Genomic DNA, 24,173 nt, shown 5'->3' with positions numbered 1-24,173 from the left:
TAAAGCTATCTAGGATGACGGGTCGGGTTGAAGTCGGGAGAGGCAGAAATAAAGCTGAGGGAGAGATGCTAGATCTAACCTTATTGACTTTGTCCACAAAGAAAGACAAAGTTTTCACAGTCTGTAACAGAGTGGATGGAGGCTGTAGGAGAGGCAGGAGAGACGATAATGCTGATGGTGGTAAACAGCACCTTGGGGGTCCCTTTGCTCTGGGACACCAGGTTGGAGAAATAGGAAACCCTAACGTCTCTGACAGCAGAGTTAAAGGATGTCAGAAGATCCTTTAGATGCAGCAGATGGACGTGGGGACGGGTTTTCTTCCACAAGCGCTCCACTCTTCTGCATTGGTGCTTCAGGCTGCAAATGCTGTTGTTAAATCCAGGGAGTAAGATTCACTGCAGGAACTGATCTGGTTCTGACAGGACAGATATTGTCCAGAATGGAGAGGCAGTGCTCGATAAACTGAGAAGGAATTTGAGTCATCATCAGAAGAACAAGCTGGATCATCACGACCAGAACCTCGGGGCTGGCTAAAGAATGAATAACCACTCAGGCAGAATTCAATCAGACCAGAAAAATCAGATGTTTGCTGCCAAACTTCAGTCAGAAACAGAAAGTCCAGGTTTTTAGAGAGAATTAGATCATTAAGCAGGAATGACTTATTTTTAACAGAGCAGAAATTTAATATAGCTACGCTGAGTGAGGTGGAGGAATCAGAAACTACAGAAACAACTGGAGTTAGTGGACATGGATTAGCAGGATTAGTTACACAGTGTTTATAAAAACCACTCATGGAGGGAACATGAGGAGAAACAACTCAAGAATGAGGATAAACAGGCCTTAGAAAACTTGGTGGGAGAAACGGCAACGCATCGTGACCTGGCGGGAATGCGGAAGAGGCACTCTGGTCGCCAAACAAAGGACAAGAAGCTAAAAGATCACACTAGGGTCGGGCGATATGTATAATTTTTCCCACCGCCAATCGTCAGTCCAAAAAAAGACGATGGACGATTTATTTGTGCATGTGTCATCATGACGCACGGACCGATTTGCAAACACAGAAGCCCAAAACATAGATTTTTTTTATACAAACACAGCACATACGTTTGCTGGAAGAGAATTTTATATTTTTCTTTTTGTTTATTTTGTATTTGTAGTTTGGTAGAGTGGCGCACAAACGGCCCGTATTAAACACGGTTAAAATGTTAAGCCTCATTTCCCTGTGGTGCCCACTGTTGTGGTACTTTATTTAAGCAAAATGTTTCTTTCTGAACAAAAACTTCTGGGGTTGTTTATTTTATAAGTAGGGGATGGAATGAATCGCTGCTGCGTTTGGATGCACTCTGAGGAGGCAGCTCGCAGCTAGAGGTCACATGATCCATTTATCCCCGTCACTTTCATTTTTTTAATTATGAATAATCATTCATTACATTTCCATTCATTTTAATTATTATTTAGTCCAACCAAGCTGATCAGAATGCCCCAGTAACATGAACAATGCAATTAAACAATTTCGCTTACATTAGGAACATTTCACCTGCTGCGGCTCGAACGCACATTCCACCTGTGCCGTGTAAACCCGAACTGGCCACCTGCAGCTTGTGTGTAATCAGATGTCTCTAGGGAGCTTGCTGAAGAGGTGAGCTTCTAGACTTTTGCCTCAGACAGACTCATGGCTGTTTAAAGAATGTTCTGGATGGATCCGTGCTCTGCTGACACACTCGAAGCAGGTGCTGAATAACGACGAGCGCTACTTCAGCCAAAGTTTTAAATTAGGAAACATTTCTCCAAATGAAATAACCAGAAGTCTTCCAGACTCTGAAAGATAAAAGGGTTTCCACTTTCCACTCAACGCCGTGCTGTAGCGCACGATGTTGAGTGCGTCACAGACGCTCTCGCGGAGGTGAATATAGGCTTAGAAGCGCTGATGGAGATCTTCCCTTGATTGTTACCTCCGCAAAGTTCTCTGTGGGTATTGTGTAAAATATTCATCAATAACAAATGAATGAACAAACAAATCGCCTCCTGTAAAAAACAACCGTAACGGCTCAGCCCATCGCTGATGGTCGATTCATTCGTCCCATCGCCCAATCTTAGATCACAACAATGTTTACTAGATAAACCACGCTTTAAGAGAAGTCTTATTCTCACCTTGAGTCCTGCTCATTTACCCCCCTTTCCTCCGACGTTTTCCCAGGATCGGATAAACATCACTGGAGGCATTTGGGTAGGAATCAGCGTTTGGCTCCAGGCCAGCGCACTGCTCATGTTAACAGATAGGAAGGTAAATCCTCGTAACCTCGTTGCATCTTGGGCAATCGTGGATCAACGGTAGAACAACTGAGTCTGGCGATTATAGGTGATTGTAGCTGGGACACTACCGAAGAGGATCACTGATTGAAGCAAGGTGGAAAGGAGGAGGTTTGTACAGAAAAGTTTGAAAAAGTGGCCGGTGACAGCGGCTAAACCAAGCACAGGCACCATCTTGTTACCCTTGTGCATAAATAAAACTACACCTAAACAAAGAAACAATAAATACATGATTGGCTCCTACACTGAGAGAACGATGACATTGTCAGAGGTCCAAATACAGGTGGACTAAAATCATCGTGACTCAAAATCAGCTTATAGCATCATTTTGTGTGGGTCTGTCCTTGATCTCAGATCCCCACCCATTTTTCTGCTTCTACCTCCATCTGCAGTGAAAATATAATTATACGTCTTTCATTAAAGTGAGTAATTTCTTACGTAGAGGACACAACTACAAATGTACTTTGATTACAAAATAGAACACAGCAATGATCTATGAAGCCATTAGGGAAACGGGCTGGAACTAATTTCAATCCTGGGATGGACTGTTGGCAACACACACACACACACACAGTTGATCTGTGTGCACTGATAAGTAATTACTGAAAGTTTCCACCAACCTATAGGAGACATGTTTTTTAGTTACTTTTGGTTAGGCATAATAGTGGCGCCTGAAATGTTTCTGGATCATTATTCGCCACATTGTCTGGGATGCTTCTCACATACAGATAGTAATCAATGAATTTAATGCGTTGTCAAAACAACTAATACTTTTAATCATCTCTGAAATGTACAATCCTGGATAAACCTCATCCAATCAGTATGACCATCACATCTAAATGATTAGATCCTGATCCAACAAACTGCCCCTTGACTGTATCTCAGTGTTTCCCTTACATGGGCGTAGCCGTGGCGGCCCGCCAGTTGAAATCCCAGCCTACAAGATCCCAAGTTTTATTGATTTTTTTTTTCTTTGAGCTGTTTCCTGAAGAAGCAGCAGGAACTACTCTGTTGTTGCTTGTGATCACAGCCGGCAGGCAGCAAGGAGGAGGAGGCAGGGCAGGGTGAAAACAGATAGGGATGAGCCGTACGGATAAAGCGTTTTTGACCAATATGAGCATGAAACGAGTAAAACTCAAACATCTGTAATCGTGCTGAAGGAAAATCCTCATTGGGTAACTGACTGTCTTCACGCTCTGTGATTGGCCAGTCACATAGAGTGCCCGCCCCTCCCTATACACAAAACTCTGCAGCCAGGAGCTCAGTCTGGCCCATGCATCCACGCACACACACACACAGACAGTAACAGATCTCTCTGTGCTTGCTTCACTGTTGTTCAGGTTTCTTCAGTGCTCCCTTCCATGCCTGCAATCTTTGCTTCTGTCAATGAAACCATCTGGTTCCCAAGACAACATCCTTCCTCCGTGCCTCCTGAAAGAGGTGTTCCCAGCTATAGGTCATTATATCCTACACTTTATCAATACCAGTCTTATCTCCAGTGTTGTACCCCCCAGTCTTCAAACATGCTGTGGATCAGCTGCTTCTAAAAAAACCAGGCCTTGACACCTTGGTTCTTTCTAATTATCGCCCTATTTCCAAGCTTCCATTTCTGGAAAAAATTCTGGAGAAGGTGGTCTATGACCAGCCATCAACTCATCTAGCCGATCATAACATAATGGATGTCTTTCAGTCAGGTTTTCGACCCCTGCACAGCACCGAGTCCTCTCTCCTCCGTGTCTTCAACGACATTTTTATGGCTACTGATTCTGGCTTCTATGCTGTGTTATTACTTCTCGATCTGTCTGCCGCCTATGACACAGTCGACCACGACATCCTTTTGCTATGCTTAGAGGAGGTTGCTGCAATACGTGGTCCAGCCCTAACTTGGTTTAGGTCTCATTTGTCTAACAGGTCCCAACGGGTGGTGTTGAACAACATCTCATCTCGCTCTGCTTCTCTCTCGTGTGGGGTCCCGCAGGGATCTATTCTGGGGCCTTTGTTGTTTTGTCTTTACCTCCTTCCCCTCAGCTTAATCCTAAAAAAAACACTGTTCAATATCACTTATATGCTGACGACTGTCAGATTTACATGTCGGTGAAACCGCAGCAATCCATTCAGCCTCTTCTAGACTGCCTACGCGATGTGAAATGTTGGCTGGCCACAAATTTTCTGCATCTCAATGATTCCAAGACTGAACTGATCCTGTTTAATCCGGTCAGATCTAGCTCATTCCAAACCCCAGATCTTTCATCTATTTCTCAAAATCTAAAAACAGTTGTGACAAACCTGGGTGTGAAGACAGATTCATCTCTAAGGATGGACGCCCAGGTCAATGCCACTGTAAAATCTTGTTTTTTCCAACTCCGCCATCTGTCCAAATAAAGAGCTGTTTTATCTAGAAACAATTTGGAATAGGGCTGCACGATATTAGGAAAACCTGCGATATTCGATAACAGTGCTTAATATTGCGATATTGATATTACTCACGATAAATGAACAAATACTAAAGTATGCAGTGTTGATGTCGTCTGGCATGTGATGGCTGCTCTGGATCCAAGCAAACAAAACCTAATGCATGAATTCCATTACAGCATAACATTTTTATTGCAAAAATATGCAGCTGCACCTGCTACTGTATTAGCAGCAAAACAAACTGCATGCATGCAGTTTCTCAGTGACTTTAAAACATCACCTCCACTAGGGTTGTCACGGTAACCGGTATAGCGGTAAACCCCGGTAAAAAAGTTGACAATAAAAATAACCGTCCAGTTTTTAAAAAACTATATTATCTCGGTGGGTTTACCGTGGCCGCGGTTTCGGCGCGGTGACCCTTACCAGCCACCGTCGCTTCAGCTGAAGTTCCCGCGGCGCGCGCGCACGCACTTTTTAGTTTGCAACGGCACCAAAACTTTGAAGCTGAAATAATGGCCGAAGGAGGCGACGACAGCGCCCAGGACATCCATCAGCCCTCAAAGAAGACTAAATCGGAAGTATGGGCATATTTTGGATTTCTGAAAAACGCTGAGGGACAGTTAATAGAAGACGGCTATCCCGTTTGCAGAACGTGCAGGAAACAAGTGTCTGCAAAAGGCAGCAACACTTCGAATCTAATGGCACATCTGCGTGACCATCACCCACGTCTCTACAGCCAGTGCAAGGTAAGTTAGCATTAGCATTTTAGCTGAAATGCATGACGTGAGGACTTTTGGTTGAGGGAGAATGCAACGAGTCACTATAGACTGCAGCCGCAGCGTCCTCTGCCAGCATTTAAACCGTGTCACGGACACCCTGTTGCTGGATGAAGCATCTTATTTGTTTATGATGAAGAGAAATATACAATTAGTTCCTTGTCATTGATTTGTTTACTTATTCAATGCCATTTATACTTGAACATTTGGATTTGATTACACAGTGTAGTAGTTATTTTAGTAATTTGTTTAAAGTGGCTATTTATTTTAAATACATATTTTTTAAGGTTGACTTGTACAGTGCTCAAGTCAAGTGTGGACTGGAGTTTTAGATTTTCATTTTGATAATGAAGAAAACAAGTGGTGTTTCTTTGATTTGTTTACATATTGTTTATGTTTTGAATGTTTGGATTTGTATAATTTAAACCTGCACTGACTACTGTAACATGTTCCAGAAAAATAAGCTATTTGTTCCTTTACTTGTGAAAAGTTGCACTTTTGCTAAGGCTTTGTGTTATTTTAGGTTTAATAAACACTGTTAAACCTTTTCAGAACTATTTCAGTTTGTGTAGAACAGGACTATCAATGCTTTCTGAACATATGCAACACCGTTTAAAAAATACCGCGATAATACCGAAAACCGTGATAATTTTGGTCACAATAACCGTGAGGTTAAATTTTCATACCGTGACAACCCTAACCTCCACCATAAAACTTTTTCTGATGCTCCAAATACAGAAAAACATCCCTTACCAGGGTTTTTGAATAAATAAAAAATTCAGAAAATTACTTTGAATGTTAAATAATAGTTAACATCACTTAAATGCAACAGCAAATTCTTTCATTGCTACTGAACATTTTCTCCACTTATGTAGTTATGATATAAGGCTGTTGCTGCAATTGGGAAGTGAACTGTGCTGGGCCAAACTAGGAGAAAATTAAGATTTTCTGAGGGAAAGAGAAAAACAATTGTCTACCTTTCAGAAAAGGAACTGGCAAAAAAAAAACTACATGGAAAATATGTGAAAACGTTTGTTTTTAACCCCAAATTTAACAAGTTTACCTGGATCTTAAAAAGCAGCTCAGATGATGAAACTGCAACTATGATTCTGATAACAAGCTAACAAATTGAACTAAGATAACCGGCTAGCAGAGCTTCTGACTGACCGTTTATGTGCAGCAGCAAATCAACTATCCTGATTAACAAGGTTATAAAAGCTCATAAAGGAAAAATCACTTTGATGTGTGGGGGAACTTTTCCAGGCCCTCTTTAGCAGGGTGGGACTGGGAGGAGAGAGCTGTAGCCTTTTAGCTGGAAGCTAACCGGAGCCTGGGGCTAACACTAGCGACATGAAGGTGGGTTGGTTCACCGGCACATGTCGGAGTCAGCCCGGTAAAAATGATTAACGACACCGAGCGGACTCACGTTCACGTTTGAAAGCAGCGCTGAATCCAGAAACATCAGCACAAAATGCGTTCGTTGCTCTGAGCCAGCATGACGAACAAGGGAACTGCGCCGCTAACTCAGTTCGGGTGCTGCTTTCCAAAAGGGTCTATGTAGGGGGCGGGAGTATTACGTGAATGGAACCATCTGATTGGCCGCATATCAGAAGGACTACATTTGATTGGTCAAATAATACTTCCGCGTAAAAAACAGAGCTGGTTTACAAAAAGCTGATGTATGACACGGATGGAAATGTTTGAACCAAACATTTATCGCTGTTTTTGCCGTGTTTTGCGATTGGCCTATCGCACGTCCTGTTATCGCGATGACGATAATTTTTCAATATATTGTGCAGCCCTAATTTGGAATCAGTTGTTCATGCCTTCATCACATCTAGGCTCAACTACTCAAATGCAGTTTTGCTGGGTGTCAATAAGTCAACCCTTGCCCAACTTCAACTCGTTCAAAACGCAGCTGCGAGATTCCTAACACGTACTGACAGGTGCCAGCATATAACACCAGTTCTCACATCCCTTCATTGGTTGCCCATCACTTTCAGGGTCCAACATAAAATGCTACTTTTTGTTTTCAAATCCCTCCATGGTCTTGCCCCCATGTACTTATCTGACCTTCTTTCAATTTATACTCCCGGTCGCACACTTGGGTCCTCCAGCCTGTTGCTCCTCGAGGCCCCGAAAGTGTATTACAAATCATGTGGACAAAGAGCTTTCTCTGTTGCCGGGCCTAAACTGTGGAACGAACTTCCAGTCACAGTTCGACCGGCATCCACCCTGGCAGATTTTAAGTCTAGACTAAACACACACTATTTTACCCTTGCTTTTAACAGTTAGCTGTTAGTTTGGCTTTTACTACTCTTATTTCATCATCCATTGTAAGGTTTTATTGGTACTTTTTTTATCGGCTTGTCTTTTTTTATTGTTGGCTGTATTTTATAGTACTGTTTTATGTTTTTTATCTATTATTTTGCGACTGTTCAGCACTTTGGTCAGCCGTATGGCTGTGTTTTAAAGTGCTATATAAATAAAGGTGGTATATGGTATGGTAACTAATTCTATTAACTTTAATACTTTTAAACGAATAAAAAGTAAATGTGTATGCTCTCTACAAGCTGCTTTATTTACGAGTCGAATTGGTTTCTTTTGAATTATAAACAAAGGCTTTAAGAGGGTTTCATAGGTGTTTCCTCACACTTTAACACAGTACATGAAATAAGGCAGAATAATACAAAAGATATAAAGCTTTTTCATTTAAAAATTCTTTAACTTTATAGAGAACTGCTAATGATTTATATAACTTTGCTTTGAGTCAATATGTGGTTTCCAACTTAACTTTTCTATGGTTATGCCAAGAAATTTTATTTCACTCACTCTTTATATTTCCGTGTTATTTATTTTAAGATGTGTATCCACTGTAATTGGTCTATTAGTAAATATGATAAATTTAGTTTTATTTAAATTTAAAGTTAATTTATTTAAATCAAACAAACACTTTAATGCATTTAATTCTTTCTCATCCTCATCCATTAATGTTTTTAAATCTTTTCGAAAACTTAGAACATTCATATCATCTGCAAATAATATGAAATGTATTGTTTTTGAAACTAAACATATGTCATTAATATAAAGAATAAATAACAAAGGACCCAACACTGACCCCTGTGGGATACCGGTGGTCACAGTCATTAGCTGTGAATCAGTGTTGTTAATGTGGACGTATTGGAGTCTGTTCTCTAAATAATTCTTAATCCAGTAAAAGGCCACACCCCTGATGCCATAACTACACAATTTTTTGAGTAATAAGTCATGATTGACAGTATAAAAGGCTTTGGTCAGGTCTAAGAACACCCCTACGGCATATTGTTTTTTGTCAATTGCATCAGATATTTTCTCCACTAGATGAACAACTGCCAGAGAAGTTGTCCGATCACATCAAAAAACCATATTGCTGTTCATATAGAATATCATGATGCACAGTAAAGTCATACAATCTTTTATGAAATATTGTTTCTAGTATTTTGGAGAATTCAGATAAAATAAAAATCTGTCTGTAATTAGAACATTCATGTTTGTCTCCAGCCTTATAGACAGGAATGACCTTTGAAACCTTCATCCTTTCAGGACATCTTCCTGATTGAAACCTTCATCCTTTCAGGACATCTTCCTGATTGGAGACTGATTACAAATATGTGCAAGTGATTTGGCTATAGTCTCAGTGATTTTTACAACAGACATATCAAATCCATGCAAATCTGCTGACTTTTTATTTTTAATTTCTAACAAATGTTATAACTTCATTTTCATTTGTGCCTTGAAAAAAAATGGTTTTATCTACATTTGTTATTTTACTTAAAGCATCAGCATCTAAATTAGTATTTGCTATATCCTTTGCCAAATTTGGCCCAATTTCAGTAAAATACTTATTGAATTCATTTGCCTCTGGGGTGACTGATACATTTTTTGATTATCTTTTGTTAGAAAAATATTTGGAAAGTTATTAGTGCCACTACCCTTTTTTTATTATATCATTCAATGACACCACGTGTTTTTAATATTAGATTTATTTCCTTCCAATAATTTACTATAATTTCTTTTACTAGATCTCATAATACGTATTAATTTATTCTTATATATCTTATATTTCTGTTCTTCTTCCTCCGTTATTTTCTTTAAATAGTCTTTTTAAAGCTATTTTTTCCTGCAAGCCTTCTGAATCCCCTTAGTTATCCACAGCTTTTCAGCATTTTTTTTTCATTAGTAGTAGTAACAATATTTAGAAAATTTCCATAAGCCATATTTACATCTTCCACATAAACCTCATCCCAAGTTTGTTCCATTAAGCCAGTTTTAAATGAATTTACTGCCTCTTGACTTTTTAGCCTTGTAACAACAGATTGACTTTTAGTGGTTACAGTTGTCCTTTGCACGACTAAAAAAAAAAAGGTAAATTATCTGATATATCAGCATTATAAGACCACTTATCACACCATTTTCAAGAATATTTGTAAAAATATTGTCCATCAGTGTCACACTATTTCTTATAATTCCAGTTGGCCGAGTTATTAGTGGATACAGTCCCAGGCTAAACATAGAATTAATAAACTCTGTATTTGCATTTTGCATTTGAGGATTCAACAAGTCAATGTTAAAATCCCCACAGACAAAACACTTTTTTGTTGATTATATCATCATACATATCAACCATGTTTTCTATAAAAATTTCAATACAAGAACCTGGTTTCCTATACATGCAACTGACTAACACATTCTTAGACTTTTCCATTTGTATTTCCACAGATACACTCTCCATAATGTTATCCATAACTAATGTCATATCTCCCACCAATCTACATTTTAAAGTTTTTATCAATATGCAAAGCCACACCCCCAACTTTTTGGCAATCTCTACTTGTGGTAGGGCTGTCGCGGTTGAGGAATTCCCCCTGCGGTGATTCAGGGTGGCTTAATATTGCGGTGTGCGATATTATTGCAGCCCTTTTTTTATTGCAGTACTATCTAAACATAATGCTTACACATTTAAAAAAGGTTAAAAATTACCGTGCCTTCTTTTATAACACTTTACTGAATGCAGATCAAAGGGCAGTAACAACACAGATCGCAGTAACGTTTGTTTCTCCGACAGTCGGAATCCGACTGAACTTAAAAACAACAAAATTCAGGAGAAGGTTAAACTTATAAATGCAAATTTGGCTGCAGCATCTAACAAATAAGAAACAAGTCCCCATTTTGTTTAGTTGTTTAAAATCAAGCATAAAAAATTACATGTACCGGGCGCGCGCGCGCCGGGGGGGGGGGGGGGGGGGCACTATCATTTCACTTTCACACACACGAATGACGGTGATTTATAGCTCGGTCACGTCCTTGTTACCTACAAGGAAAACCAGCATGTTAACCATATACGGTTTGAGAGAGGATCTGAGAGGGGTGGCAACATTTCCAGCAACACTGAAAACCCTCTCGGATGGTGCGCTCGTTGCACTAACGCACACATACTTGCGTGCGACTCTGGCAAGCAAAGGGAATCTCTCCCGGTTGTTGCTCCACCATGTCAGGGGGGTTTCTTTAGGGTGGATGCATTCCTCCTGCAGGTAGCGAGTGAGCTCCAGCTCGGCTCAAACTCTCTTCGGGACGGTTGCAGAAGCAGTGCTTGTCCGGGACTTCAGCAGGTCTCCGAGCGTTTTTTTTTTTTTTCTTTTTGCCGCTGGTGGCAGCTCTGTCTCGGCCAAGGACTCTGGCTGCGCAGCAGCTGACGTACTGAAAACCAAAGTGCTCCCAAAGGAGCGAAGTAACGTTTCGTTTTGATACCAGTGCAGCCATCCTTCTCAACATGCATCATTGAGTTGAACCAAGTTCAGTAATCGCGGTGGCCCATGATGCAGCGCGGTGGGCTTCTTCATATTGCGATATTTCATTTTTGCGGTTACCGCGACAGCCCTAACTTGTGGAAAACATTATATCCTTCAATTTGAAACAGATATCATCCCTTCCTGGAGCCATGTCTCAGAGATTGCTATTACAGTAAATTGATGTTTTGATTGCTTCAAACATTGCACAATCTTCACAAAATTTGAATTTAGACTTCTACAATTGAAATGTATAACAGTTTACCTTTTATAGTTACATTATGTTTAAACTGGTCTTCAGTATAGTAGGGCTGCAGTGAAGCCTCGATGACGTCGACGGCTCGATTCTAAAAATTCGTCGACGATTCTTCGCCATTATGCGTCAGCCCTTGCGCTGACGCATAATGGCGCTGCACGTCTCTACACCGATGCTGACAGAGAAGTATAAATCAGGTTTTAGAAAAAAGTTGAGGTGACATACCTGGCGCTGCAGTCTGCTTCCTGCATGTTTAAGATCATGAACACAGCTGATTTGAGTAATTTAGTGATGAATCACCCCTGTAGACACTTAGGACGGCTGGGGAGGTATTTCAGCTTTTAGATTAAGGTGTTAAAATGGCAAACGCACATCGAGAAGATAGGTTTTGCTTTTGATTCTACAAATGGACACTAGGGGCTGCTAAAAGCAAGCCAAACCTGCCTAGTTCCCCTTTAATCGCCAAGACGAGACATGGTTCTTTTGTGTCCACTTGTGTCATCGCTTTAACTGTTAAAATATGATGACTAATGTGTGTTTGTTTATTAGCCAGTGTGAGTACATGTGAGGTCAGCAGAATACCATATTTTCCACACCATAAGGCGCTATTAAAAACCTTTGATCTTCCCCTGAACCGGCAGTGCGCCTTTTAATACGGATGCACCTTTTATACATGTATTAAGGTACCGGTAACTCTGGCCCAGCACGGTTCCCCCTATTGTGAAAGAGAGGAATAAAGTTTGATTTTGATCCAACTCCTTCGTTTGGCTTATTGTACCAATTACGCACTACTAGCTGGAGTAAGACTTCTGTGCTCAGCTCCCAGGTCATTACAGCCACACAGTGGCCGCACATAATGCTTCATCTCCGGCCGACTTGGCTCCTCTGTTCTGCAGCGGTAAGAGGGGCTTAGCGCTGCATTCAGTGAGCCATGCCGTTACCAGAATTTAAATCTTCATTCTTGCTGCTAAAAGTACCTGTGCATTAAATTGGGACTAAATGTTACTTTAATAATGAGAAATTTATTTTTTAGTATAGATAATGAGTGGAGTAACGTTTGACTTTGATCTAATTGCCCAATTTGCCTTAATTGTGCCGACCGGGATGCTCGTTTGCTTTGCTGGGTGCGTGTTTTGATCCAGTGTGCCTCATGTGCGGACCAAACCTTTTACTAGGATGCTGATTGGCTGTGTGGTGTATAATCAAGTGAGCCTTATGGTGCAGAAAATACGGTACATCAACTAAAATGCTGCGAAGAAACGACCACATTCGAAGATCTTTTGACACACCAAATATTTTGCTGAATATAATCAATAAAACTAAAATATAAATAAATGAAATCTGCTTCCGCTGGCTACATAAATTACTGCAGACACTACTGGGAGTAGAACCGGTGTCAGCTAACCGCAGGACTACTACACCCAATACAACAGCAGCCTTGCCTTTGACGCTGTTGTAGGTGTGTTTTGTCAGAGCGGTTGTGGGTGGAGCTTCACTGAAACCGTTTCATTTCTGGCTATGAAATCAGGCTGATGAATACAACTCATATTTAAGAAATGACATGTCAATAGTGCCAAATATAATATTTTGTCATATACTGTGCCTACATTAGCTCTCAAAATGTTTAAAATAACATATAACAGTTTGTTACCTCCCTGGCTGTCCAGGGGGCCTGGAGGAAACAAATGTATTTGCACAAAGGGAAATTCATAAACCGAGACTAAATAACACAAGTGGACTAATCGGCATCAACAAAAATGATAAAACAAAAGTCCATTTGTTTTACCCCTGGATCCAAATGTTCGAATCATAACAATGATTTGGAACCTTCAAACTAAAAATTTGTTTTTGCTCCAAAAAGAAAAATGTTTGTCCGGTCATAGTTTAGTTTGCACTAAAAGTTTGGCGTTTCTGCTTAGCTTAAGAAACACAAAAATAAACAAGAATAGGAAAAATAAAAGATGCTGTCATGAACATGCTCAGTGCAACAAGACACAACACAATGCTTAACTACTTTTTACTTCCTCTTAAAATTAGACTTAGAGATATAGGTACTGAACAAAGTTATCAGTTACTGGTGCCAAAAACCGGGTCCAGTTAAAGTGCTGATATTAAAATAAATCTAAAAGGTACCCAGCCCTAGCTGTAAATCCACTTTATAACGATCAGTAATTGAGTGACCAGCAAGCAAACAGACTTCATGAACTAACACAGTAATGTTATTGTTCAAATGAGGTGTTGTTGCTGTGTGTGACACACGAGTGCAGCTCACATGATGAACAATGACAGTGGGCATGAGAAAAACAGCAGCTGGAGACACAAGCGTCTGCTAAATACATAAACAAAGTTTCAGGAGCCAACTTCGTCACCAACAAACCCAGACGCAGTACAACAAACGGAGAGACGACCTAGAATTCAGACCCAAACCTCGTGTTTTCTGTCTGAGCTGCCATGACTGAGGTCATACCGCGGGACATGGTGGAGTCAGTCTTTGTTTTGATGACTCTACACCAGGATTCTGATCCTTAACCCAGTAGACGGGGCAGCAGTTGTTCAGGAGAGCGGGTTGTCCAGTAATCTGAGGGTTACAGGATCAATCCCAGTTCCTTTCTGTTGTTGGGCAAGACGTTTCACCCTCCCTGCATGCTGATGGTGGTCAGAGGGACCAGTGTACCCCAGGGCATCACCACCAGTGTGTGAATGGATGAATGATTGCTTGTAAAGAGCTTTGGAGTCGTCGGACTCAGACAGGCATTTTACAAGAGGATGTCATTTATCATTTAGCAGCAGTGCAGTGAGAATGTGTGTCTGATTGAACCTTACCCTCTATAACTGATGTCTTCAGGAGGCGACATATCCCCTGCACATCTCCAAATTTTTCTTGGATCTTACTGACAGCCTCAGCACTCCGAAGCTCCATAAGGGACTTCAGTTCCTCCATCGTCACCCCAAAGTCCCCGTCATGGTTACCTTCAGCAACAGAGTTTCCTGGAGGATGGTCGGCCGTGTTGTTGGCCATGCTGATTGTTTTTACAGCAGAGTTGTTCCTCCTAATGTCTGCTGAATCTCGACTGTGTCACTTCACAGGAATGGTGGCTAGTGTTGCTTGGTAGTGTTGAAGGAGACGAACACTGGTTCAGCTCCCGGGCTGGACTTGCATGCTCCTTTTTACCATGGAAACAGGGAAGTAAACATGTTCCTTTGGCTTCACACTGCAAAGGAAACAGGAACAGGAAGAGTTTCAGGCAGCAGATAGATCACACAAACCAAACATCACCACCAGCAGACGTTTCAGAAATGGTTCATGGAGACTAATTAGGCGGTTAGAGGAGAGTTTCTCCGTTTCCATGAACCAGAACGGATCACGTTGCTCATCTCAGAGTACAGGCTGTTTATAGATCTCAGCTTGGGTTTACCTTTTGTTTTGGAATTTTGTTTATTTTTCATCTTCTTTTATTTATCAGTACCGTATTTTCCAGACTACAAGTCGCACTTTTTTTCATAGTCTGGCTGGTCCTGCGACTTATATACCAAAGTGACTTATATACACACAAAATGATGTATACCGCGCTGCTGCGGACCGGCTCCGGTCCAGGTTTCAGCTCCTCTGTCCCGCTGGGAGGGTTTCAAACACCGCCATCACCTGCTGCAGCCTGTGGCGGGGTGCTGCGGGTGCTCTTCCCGTCCGCTGGGAGGGTTTGAAACACCGCCATCCTCTGCTAGAGACCATGGTGCGCTGCTGCACCCTGATTGTTTATTCTGTTATTGTTACCGGTACTTCTCTTGCAATGTGAAATGCTTGGTCTCAGATTTTGTAAGAAAAATAATAAAATTTCACCCCAAAAGACGACTTATAGTCCAGTGCGACTTATATACCGTATTGTCCGGGCTATAAGCCGCTACTTTTTCCCCACGCTTTGAACCATGCGGCTTATAATGAGGTGCGGCTTTACTGAAGATCTTCCTTTACCTGCCAGGGGGCGCTTTGGCAGAAAGTGAAACAGGTGGAAGTCAAAAGTGGAAATCAAAGAAAGTGCTCATTTTAATTTAGCACATGCAAGCAGCCGGCATGACGAAGAATTTGTTTCAAATCCATACCAACTCATCATGGTAACTACACGTATGAGTTCATATGTTGCCGCATTTAAATTGAAGGCCATCGATCTGGCAGTAAAGGAGGGAAACAGTGCTGCCGCACGTAAGCTTGGTATGAATGAATCCATGGTTCGGCGCTGGAGACGGCAGCGGGAAGAACTCATTCAAGCCAGCTTCACCCGGGGATGATGGCAGCAACACGGACAGCGACACTGACATCACCACAGAAAAGGTATGTGACGAAGCTCTTATGAGGCTGTTCAACTCCGACACTGAAGATGACTTCGGTGGTTTCAGTGCGCAAGAGGAGGATGAATAAACTAATCAATAACTTTTCTGTTTTGTTTGATACTGATCAGTTCAGTTACGTTCAGTTAAACTACGTTTTCAATTCAGTAGATATCCAGTAGATATCTGCAGCTTTTAGCCCGGTGTGGCTTACATAAATACAGTTCCATGTTTTTTTAAAAACTTAGTAGGTGCGGCTTACATTGAGGTGCGCTCTATAGTCCGGAAATTACGGTATGTTTTTTCTTCTTCATTATACATTTCATGGCTGGTGCGACTTAAGTCTGAGTCATGCTTCTCCGTCTGAGTCAGTGGGGAGACACGTAACGCCATTATCCATCTTTGCATAGGGCCCGGCAGGCACGCAAGTGCGTACGGAGTGGAGCCTACTTTTTTAAACATCCGTCCGTCGAGATGGAGAACGCAAGCTTGTGATTGGTCAGGATGTCGCTGTTGTCTACACTGCTGCCATTGCGCCCTCAAAAACATAAAGAGAGCCGAGGATAACTAGCGGCAGACACGGAGGAGCTTGAAGAAAACCTCGCAAAAAAAAAAGTCTAAAATATGAACGTTTAATTCCCCCGTGACTGGAGGAGTGAAAAGATGCACAGCAAGCGTTTTATTTGTGGACAGAAATGACAGGAAACATGGGTTTAGAGGTGGCGAGCGCATGAAGAGGTGGAGGAGGATGAGAGACAAATTTGTCTGTGTTAAAAAGTCTTATATACAAAAAACACAATATAAACACACTAACTTGGACCGGATACATTACAGGATACCACAGAACAGCGCTACACCCTCTGTTGTCCTGCCAGGGAATTGCTTTGCAACACTCCCCAGGAGACAGAGAAGTATGAGAGCAAAACGCTTCAGTCAATCCATGTGTGTCTGTCCCTTGCAGAGCTGATGGAGAAGCATGAATCAGGCTTTATACTCCGGAGAGACTTATACTCTGGAAAATACGGTAAATCTACCCTCATTTCACAGCCTCCTCCTCCTTTGCTCTCTGCAGAAACACCTGCTCTGCATACTAAAGAAGCAAGTTGCACCACCTTCCTCTGCCCACACACACATGAAAGCACACACCAGTAATACCCTCCACAGGAAGAGGAAATATTTCCCTCTGCTGCACTCTGATTCATGTCACTGTGATTTCACACACAGAGGGGTGGGTGGGTGTGTGTGTGTGTGCGTGTGTGTGTGTGTGAGAATGAGGCATCATGCCACAATGAAGAAACAAACACAGAAGCTAGGAATGTTAAAGACCACACCCATATTTGCAGTCATGTGACCAGAAAGGAAAAAAGGAAATCCCCATGATTCAGAGTATATGGCCACTCTCTCTCTACATTGCTCACACACGGAGGCGCTACAGTCTTGTGGACTAAACGCTACCAGTGGATCTGAGTACTGTCTCATCAGACTACAGAGTTGACAGATCAGTGGAGGGCCCCGAAGTGCGAGGATTAAAACACACCTAGAACAACAACAGAGACCACGACCCATTCACAATAATAGGAGAAGGTTTTTCATTCTAGGACTTGTGCCTATAAAGCGCTGTATAAATAAAGATTGAGTTGACGATGCAACATGTTTGGTCGTGTTGGATACAGCCTAGCTGCTGTAACACACACACACACACACACACACACACACACACACACACACACACACACACACACACACACACACACACACACACACACACACACACACACACAGGCTGCTGAATCAGCAGGAGAGCACCAGCTCACAGTTGGCCTCCATTGCCAGTTACAGATCTAATTACATCTTCTATCCTGTGTGCACAGTGGCTTTAGAAAAGAGCCACACCCTCTGAAGACTCATTTTGTTGAATGAAACAAAGAAAATAGCTTTCACCAGCAATTCTTATCTAATGCAACAACCATAACATTAAACTAAATTGCATCAAAATTAGAGTTCAGAACATGTAACAAAATAAAACTACTGAAGTTAATAAAGGATTACCCCCATATCAATATTTGTCTGAACCACCTTTAGCTTTAAATGATAAAGGACCTGCACTTTGGAGTCAGAGCACTTCAGAGGGCTTTACAGTTCAGTGCATCCATTCACACACATTCACCAAATGACAGCCTTGAGTCTGTTGGGAAACTTCTCTATTAGGAATGTAAGAAAATATGGATATGGCAATAAATCCTGACTTGTTTTTCCCAGCTATATTACATAGATATTCAAAAGCTGTGCATCTAATTTTTAAGAATTTACCGTAAATGTTATGAATATGCAAACATTTGTGTATTTTTTTCTTTGGTGCAATTCAAACGCTGACAGCTAGTTGGCAGTAGAGTGTAATGAGTTTTATTCCCACCATTGAAATGTAAATAGAACTATTATGGTTCAGATACCTCATGTTAAACATGTTACGTATCAGTTTGGACTCCCAAAATTAAATTCTGTCTAAAAAAAATAACTAATAACGTCTGAATTAATGTATTGCGATATATCTCATCGTCTACCCGGTATCGTGACATGTATCCTATCACCGGAATTTCACCAATACAAACCCATATTCTCTATTATGTTGCACATCTAGATGGAGCAAAACCTTCCCACACCTCAGTACAAAACACTGGATGGTAAGACTTGGTGTCACATTAAAAATCTCTCCACTATCCGTGTGTACCGACAATTGACATTGTTGCTTGCCGAGGCTATCACGACCAACAGCGGAACAAATCAGAGCCGAGCCATGGGGGTGGAGAAAATGACCGGGCCCGTTAAACCCAAATAATACGGGTCATGATTAACATGATTTTAGCTGTGGCGTGTATTTGGTAGCTGGGCCTTCAGTGCCAGTTTACTGACCTAATATAATGTTACGGCGATTTAGGACTGGTCAGCTGTGAATTCTGTAAAAGAACAGCCAGTGTTCAAATCAAATCAACTTTATTTATATAGCACTTTTCATACAAAAAAAAAGCAACTCAAAGTGCTTCACAGATTAAAATGGCCCCATTGATCCCATATTCCCATACCAGCCCCCCTCCCCAAGTATAACACAATTGACAATTACACTTCCCCTCCCGCAACCAATTTCCAAAGTGAACGTACACTCACTCACGCATGCCCACACACACACACACACACACACACATGCACACACGCACACGTGAACAACAGAGTTAAACAATAGGCTGAGTTTAGATGGGTCAGGTAATGGACAACATCATCAGCGGAGCCATCTGCCTCGACATCAACAGATCCACGGCAGCAGCCAAGACACCAGCCCAAGACACCCAGGGAGGGAGGGCGAAGACCCCCACCACTGCCCGGGCACTATCCGAGGAGCGCCCCGGCCGCCGCCGCCGACCACCGGCCCCAAGGCAGAGGGCTCCGCAGAGGAAAAACTGGAGGATTAAAATATATAACTGTAAAATAACAAAAGCCAATATGGATAGAAAGTAAATGATAAAAAGTGATTATAAAGATAGTAAAATAAAACAATCATACAAAAACACTAAGATGTAAATAAAATAATAAAATTAAGTTAGAGATAAATAGGTATATATATAAACAAATACGACAAGCGAAAGTTAAACAAACTAGATAAATAGTAATCAGTTAAAAGCTAAGCTAAAAAGGTGGGTCTTGAGCCTATTCTTAAAAGCCTGGATGTTCCCTTCGGCCCCGAGGTCCTCCGGCAGCCCGTTCCAAAGGCGAGGGCCGTAATACTTGGACGCCTCACCGTGGGTGTGTGTCTTAACTCTAGGGATAACTAGGAGACGGCTGCCAGAGGAGCGCAGAGACCACGAGGGTTTATGTAGTAAAAGCAGTTCTGAAAGATAAGAAGGCCTGAGATCATTAAGACACTTAAGAACCATTAAAAGAACCTTAAAATCGATCTTGAAACATACGGGGAGCCAGTGCAGTGATTCTAAAACCGGAGTGATGTGCTTCCGCTTCCTGGTCTTCATCAGGACACGTGCTGCTGAGTTCTGTAAAAGTTGTAAACTTGAGATGCTCTTTTTGGGAAGACCAGAAAGCAGGGCATTGCAGTAATCAATTCTATTGATTATAAAAGCATGAAACAACGTCTCCGTATTGGCCCGAGAGAGAATGGGGCAGACTCTGGCGATATTCTTAAGATGGTAAAAACCTATTTTTGTGATGGTTTTAATGTGGGGGATAAAAGTCAGCTAGTCGAAAATGACACCCAGGTCCTTCACTTGTAGTGATAGATAAAAATACATTGATTGTAGTTTAGGTAAAAGTTTCTCTCTCTGGGTCTCAGGACCGATGACTAAAACTTCAGTTTTGCCTTGGTTGAGCTGGAGAAAGTTTTCAGTCATCCATGATTTAATATAAAAAATGCAGTTAAAATGTGTATCGACTGGCTGTGCGTCACCAGGAGACACGGAGATGTACAACTGTGTATCGTCAGCGTAACTGTGGAAATTCACCCCGTGTCTCCTTGGTGACGCTAGCCAGAGGGAGCATATAGAAGTTAAAAAGCACTGGGCCTAGAATTGAACCCTGAGGCACACCGCATGTGATGCTGTGGACCCCAGAGGAACAGGTATCCAAACTCACCATAAAAGTCCTGCCTGTGAGGTAGGAAGTGAACCAGCTCGGATAGTGTGGTCTACTGTATCAAAGGCAGCGCTTAGATCCAGCAGAACCAACACTGTTGCCCTCCGGGCATCATAATTTGTTCTAAAATCACTTAAAATCTTCAGAAGGGCCGTCTCAGTGCTGTGGTTCACCCTAAAACTAGACTGAAATTTCTCTAGGACATGTTGGCGTTTGATAAAATCATTAAGTTGTATTAAAACAAGCTTCTCTAAAATTTTGCTTAAAAATGGTAAGTTGGATACCGGTCGAAAATTGTTGGTCATTAAAATCTAAATTGCTCTTCTTCAACAGGGGTCTGACCACCGCCTGTTCAAAAGCAACAGGAAAGACCCCTGTCTGAAGGGAACAGTTCATCAAAGTCAAAATCTCATCTCTAAATGAGTCATAAAATTGTTTAAAACACTAAAAGGTTGTGGCTAAACAACTCACAGCTGCTCTTGATGAACATAACATCTATGATAGTTTCCAGTCAGGTTTTCGTAGAGCTCATTCCACTGAAACAGCTCTTCTTAGGGTCTCTAATGACCTTCTGACACAGTGATGCAGGAGACTGTTCTGTTCTGGTCCTGCTGGACCTGACTGCAGCCTTTGACACTGTTGACCATCACCTGCTACTGGAGAGGCTGAGAGACTGCCTATCAGGATCTGCTCTGGAGAGTTTCTCCTCTTATCTTTCTGAGCGCTCCTTTTCTGTGGCCATCTCCAAGTTTAGGTCCTCCACCACCTCCCTTACCCATGGTGTCCCACAAGGCTCTGTGCTGGGGATCTGCTCTTCCTCCTCTATCTGCTCCCTCTTCAGCACATCCTGAGCTCCTTCAAAGAAATCTACCATCTTTATGCAGATGACATCCAACTGTACATCTCCTTTAAGCCACATGGGATGTCTAAGCTGCAGCTGTTAAACACCTGCTTAGACTCTATCAAAGCCTGGATGGCTGGGAGCTTTCTACAGCTGAATGAAGATAAGACTGACCCCTTCTTTCCACCGGAGCCATCAGCAGCACGCTACTGCAGCAGCACGTCTTGCTCGCGTAAGCTGCTGCTTGGCCCTTCCCACGAGACGCGAAGCAGCAGGGGAGCAGCTGTCACTGACAGAGGACAAAGTCACACGAGTGACGTCGTCAGTAAACACAACAAGCAGGAGAAAATTACAACATGGCTCCAAAAGGTTTGTGTTTTATGTTCTGTCCGTTTTATAATCGCCAATACGGACGTGAAAAACAAAGGAGACCGCTAGCTAGGTGATAACTTCTCACGGGGCCGCACAGTTAGTAACTTTTTTTAAAGTAAAGCAACCGGAAGGCAGTACGTTTCTTTATTCTGAAAATCTCGGGAGCTTCGCTCCGTTTCCACGTCCGATTTCCTGTCTTTCCTTCTCCAAAAATGCCGAACTCGACCCGTTTCAGAGGCGTCACGCGTAGAAAATAGAACCGATGCGTAAGGGCCGTGACATGCTGCTCCTGAGACGTGGCCGACTCGCGCTGCTGACGGCTCCGGTGGAAAAGTTTCTGTTGACCACAGCGGTTCTTATCAGCAGCTATGACGTGCTGCTGCAGTAACTTGCTGCTGACGGCTCCAGTGGAAAGAAGGGGTGAGATCCTCATCTGTGCCCCAGACAAACTGGTTCCCAAAGTCAGAGGCTCTCTTGGTCAGCTTGCTTCTCACACCAAACCTTCTGTCAGGAATCTTGGCGTGACCTTTGACCCAGCTCTCACCTTGGGTTCTCATGTCAGTTCTCTTGTTTGCTCTTCCTTCTTCCATCTCAGGAACATTGCTGAGTCCCATTCTGTCCCGCTCTGAACTAGAGACTGTTCTCCACACCTTCATCTCCTCACGCTTAGACTACTGTAACTCTTTTCACGTGTCTGAGCAGAACCTCTCTGAATCGTCTGCAGGTGGTTCAGAATGCCTGTGCTCGGCTTCTGACCAAGTCCTCCAAACACACCCACATCACCCCGCTTCTCCTCCAGCTTCACTGGCTGCCAGTCAACTTCAGGGTTCATTTCAAGATCCTGGTTCTGGTCTATAGGGCCTTACATGGACAAGCACCATCTTACATTGGTGATCTTCTTAGTCCCTATACCCCCAGCAGGTCCCTGAGGTCCAGTGATCAAAGCCTACTGGTTGTGCAACGCACCTGGCTAAAGACCAAAGGTGACAGATAATTTGCTGCTGTGGCCCCCAGACTCTGGAACCCTCTCCCCCTGAGCCTGAGATCAGTGGACTCAGTGGACTCCTTTAAAAAGCAGCTGAAGACTCACTTGTTCAAGCTGGCTTTTGTATGACCTTCATCACCCTCTCCTTGTTCTGCTCTCCCCACCTATTCCACCTTCCTCAGGATCCACTGACTTCCCTCTTTCCTGTTCACTTTCTCTCTTTCTTAACATTTTTTTTATCACAACTGCCTCTTTTTGCTCATTTTAAATATATTTTTAAATATTTTCTAAATGCTTTTTTATATTTTTTTTTACATTTTTTGTTTTTGTGAAGCGCCTCGTGATTTTTTTTTTGAGAGGCGCTATAGAAATATACTGTCTTCTTCATAGATCACAGCAACAGCAGTCCCCCAACAAATAAGGGGTCTGTGTTGGACACTTCATTGGGTACAGATTCTGAGGAGGAAGATTGTAATGGAAACATTGACTAGAATGGAGATGGAGGACATGAGAATGTGAGGAAAGAAGTACTGTTGTACTTTGGGGAAGCCCCCCCTTACATGGTGGAAGAATAATGCAACAAGACTGCCCACACTGGTTTTACTTTAGCCAAATCATACCTGGCTGTACCAGCCACATCAACATTGTCTGAAAGGCTTTTTTCAATTGCTGGAAACATCGTCACCAAAAAAGGGCAAGCCTGACAGCTGAGCATGTAGAAATGCAAACATTCCTCCACTCCAATGTATAACTGCTTCATGTGATGAATATGATTGAAAACAAATGCACACAGAAACGATAGAGAAGGCAGCAAAATGGATGTTATTTTTTTAAGAGAACTTTTTTTTGCAGAGAGCAAAGTGAATGTTATATTTAGTTTTGTCAAAGACACCATTGTTGCAGTTTATATATTTTTTTGTTATAACTTTTCCTTGATACAAATTTGTTTAGCACATTTAACTTCTTGTTAAATTCTACCTCTAACATAAGACTGTACTACTACTACTTAATTTAGGAATTTTTTTCTTAAAATTCATTAAATAACTACTTCATGTGATGAACAAAAGAAAAGGTAAAATGGGTGTAACTTTGTGAACGGAAAACACTTTTTGCAGAAGCCAAGTGAATGTTACATTTTTGTTTGTTCAAAGACGCCATTGCTGCCATTTATATTCTATTCATTTTTTGTTATAGATTTCCTTTGATTTATATAAAACATTTGCACAACATTTAATTTTTTGTTAAATGCTATCTCAAACATGAGACTTAACTACTATTACTACAACAACTATATATTTTTAATTTTTTTATTAAAAGGTGTTCAAATGAGGAAATGTGTTTATTTCATTGAGATACATAAATTAGTAAGTCAAATTGCTATACAAGTCAAATAATGAGGAAATAATAATCAAAATGATAATAAATATGATAATAAAAA

The 24,173-nt window shown here is 41.8% G+C and overlaps 1 protein-coding gene across 6 annotated transcripts in view; it reads right to left on the bottom strand.

The window, feature by feature from the left end:
* LOC107384816 (plasma membrane calcium-transporting ATPase 1) overlaps nucleotides 1–24,173 on the bottom strand; it is a 90,124-nt gene that overhangs the window by 51,762 nt on the left and 14,189 nt on the right. For all 6 annotated transcript variants that reach the window (XM_015958275.3, XM_015958279.3, XM_015958277.3 and 3 more), the window contains exon 2: nucleotides 14,403–14,791. In XM_015958275.3, coding sequence (XP_015813761.3) covers nucleotides 14,403–14,598 — 196 coding nt within the window. In that variant the 5' untranslated portion in view covers nucleotides 14,599–14,791. The remainder of the gene's footprint in view (nucleotides 1–14,402; nucleotides 14,792–24,173) is intronic.

Source organism: Nothobranchius furzeri, chromosome 3, assembly GCF_043380555.1.
Source record: "Nothobranchius furzeri strain GRZ-AD chromosome 3, NfurGRZ-RIMD1, whole genome shotgun sequence".
NCBI classification, from domain to species: domain Eukaryota; kingdom Metazoa; phylum Chordata; class Actinopteri; order Cyprinodontiformes; family Nothobranchiidae; genus Nothobranchius; species Nothobranchius furzeri.
This window is presented reverse-complemented; position numbering and strand designations above follow the sequence as displayed.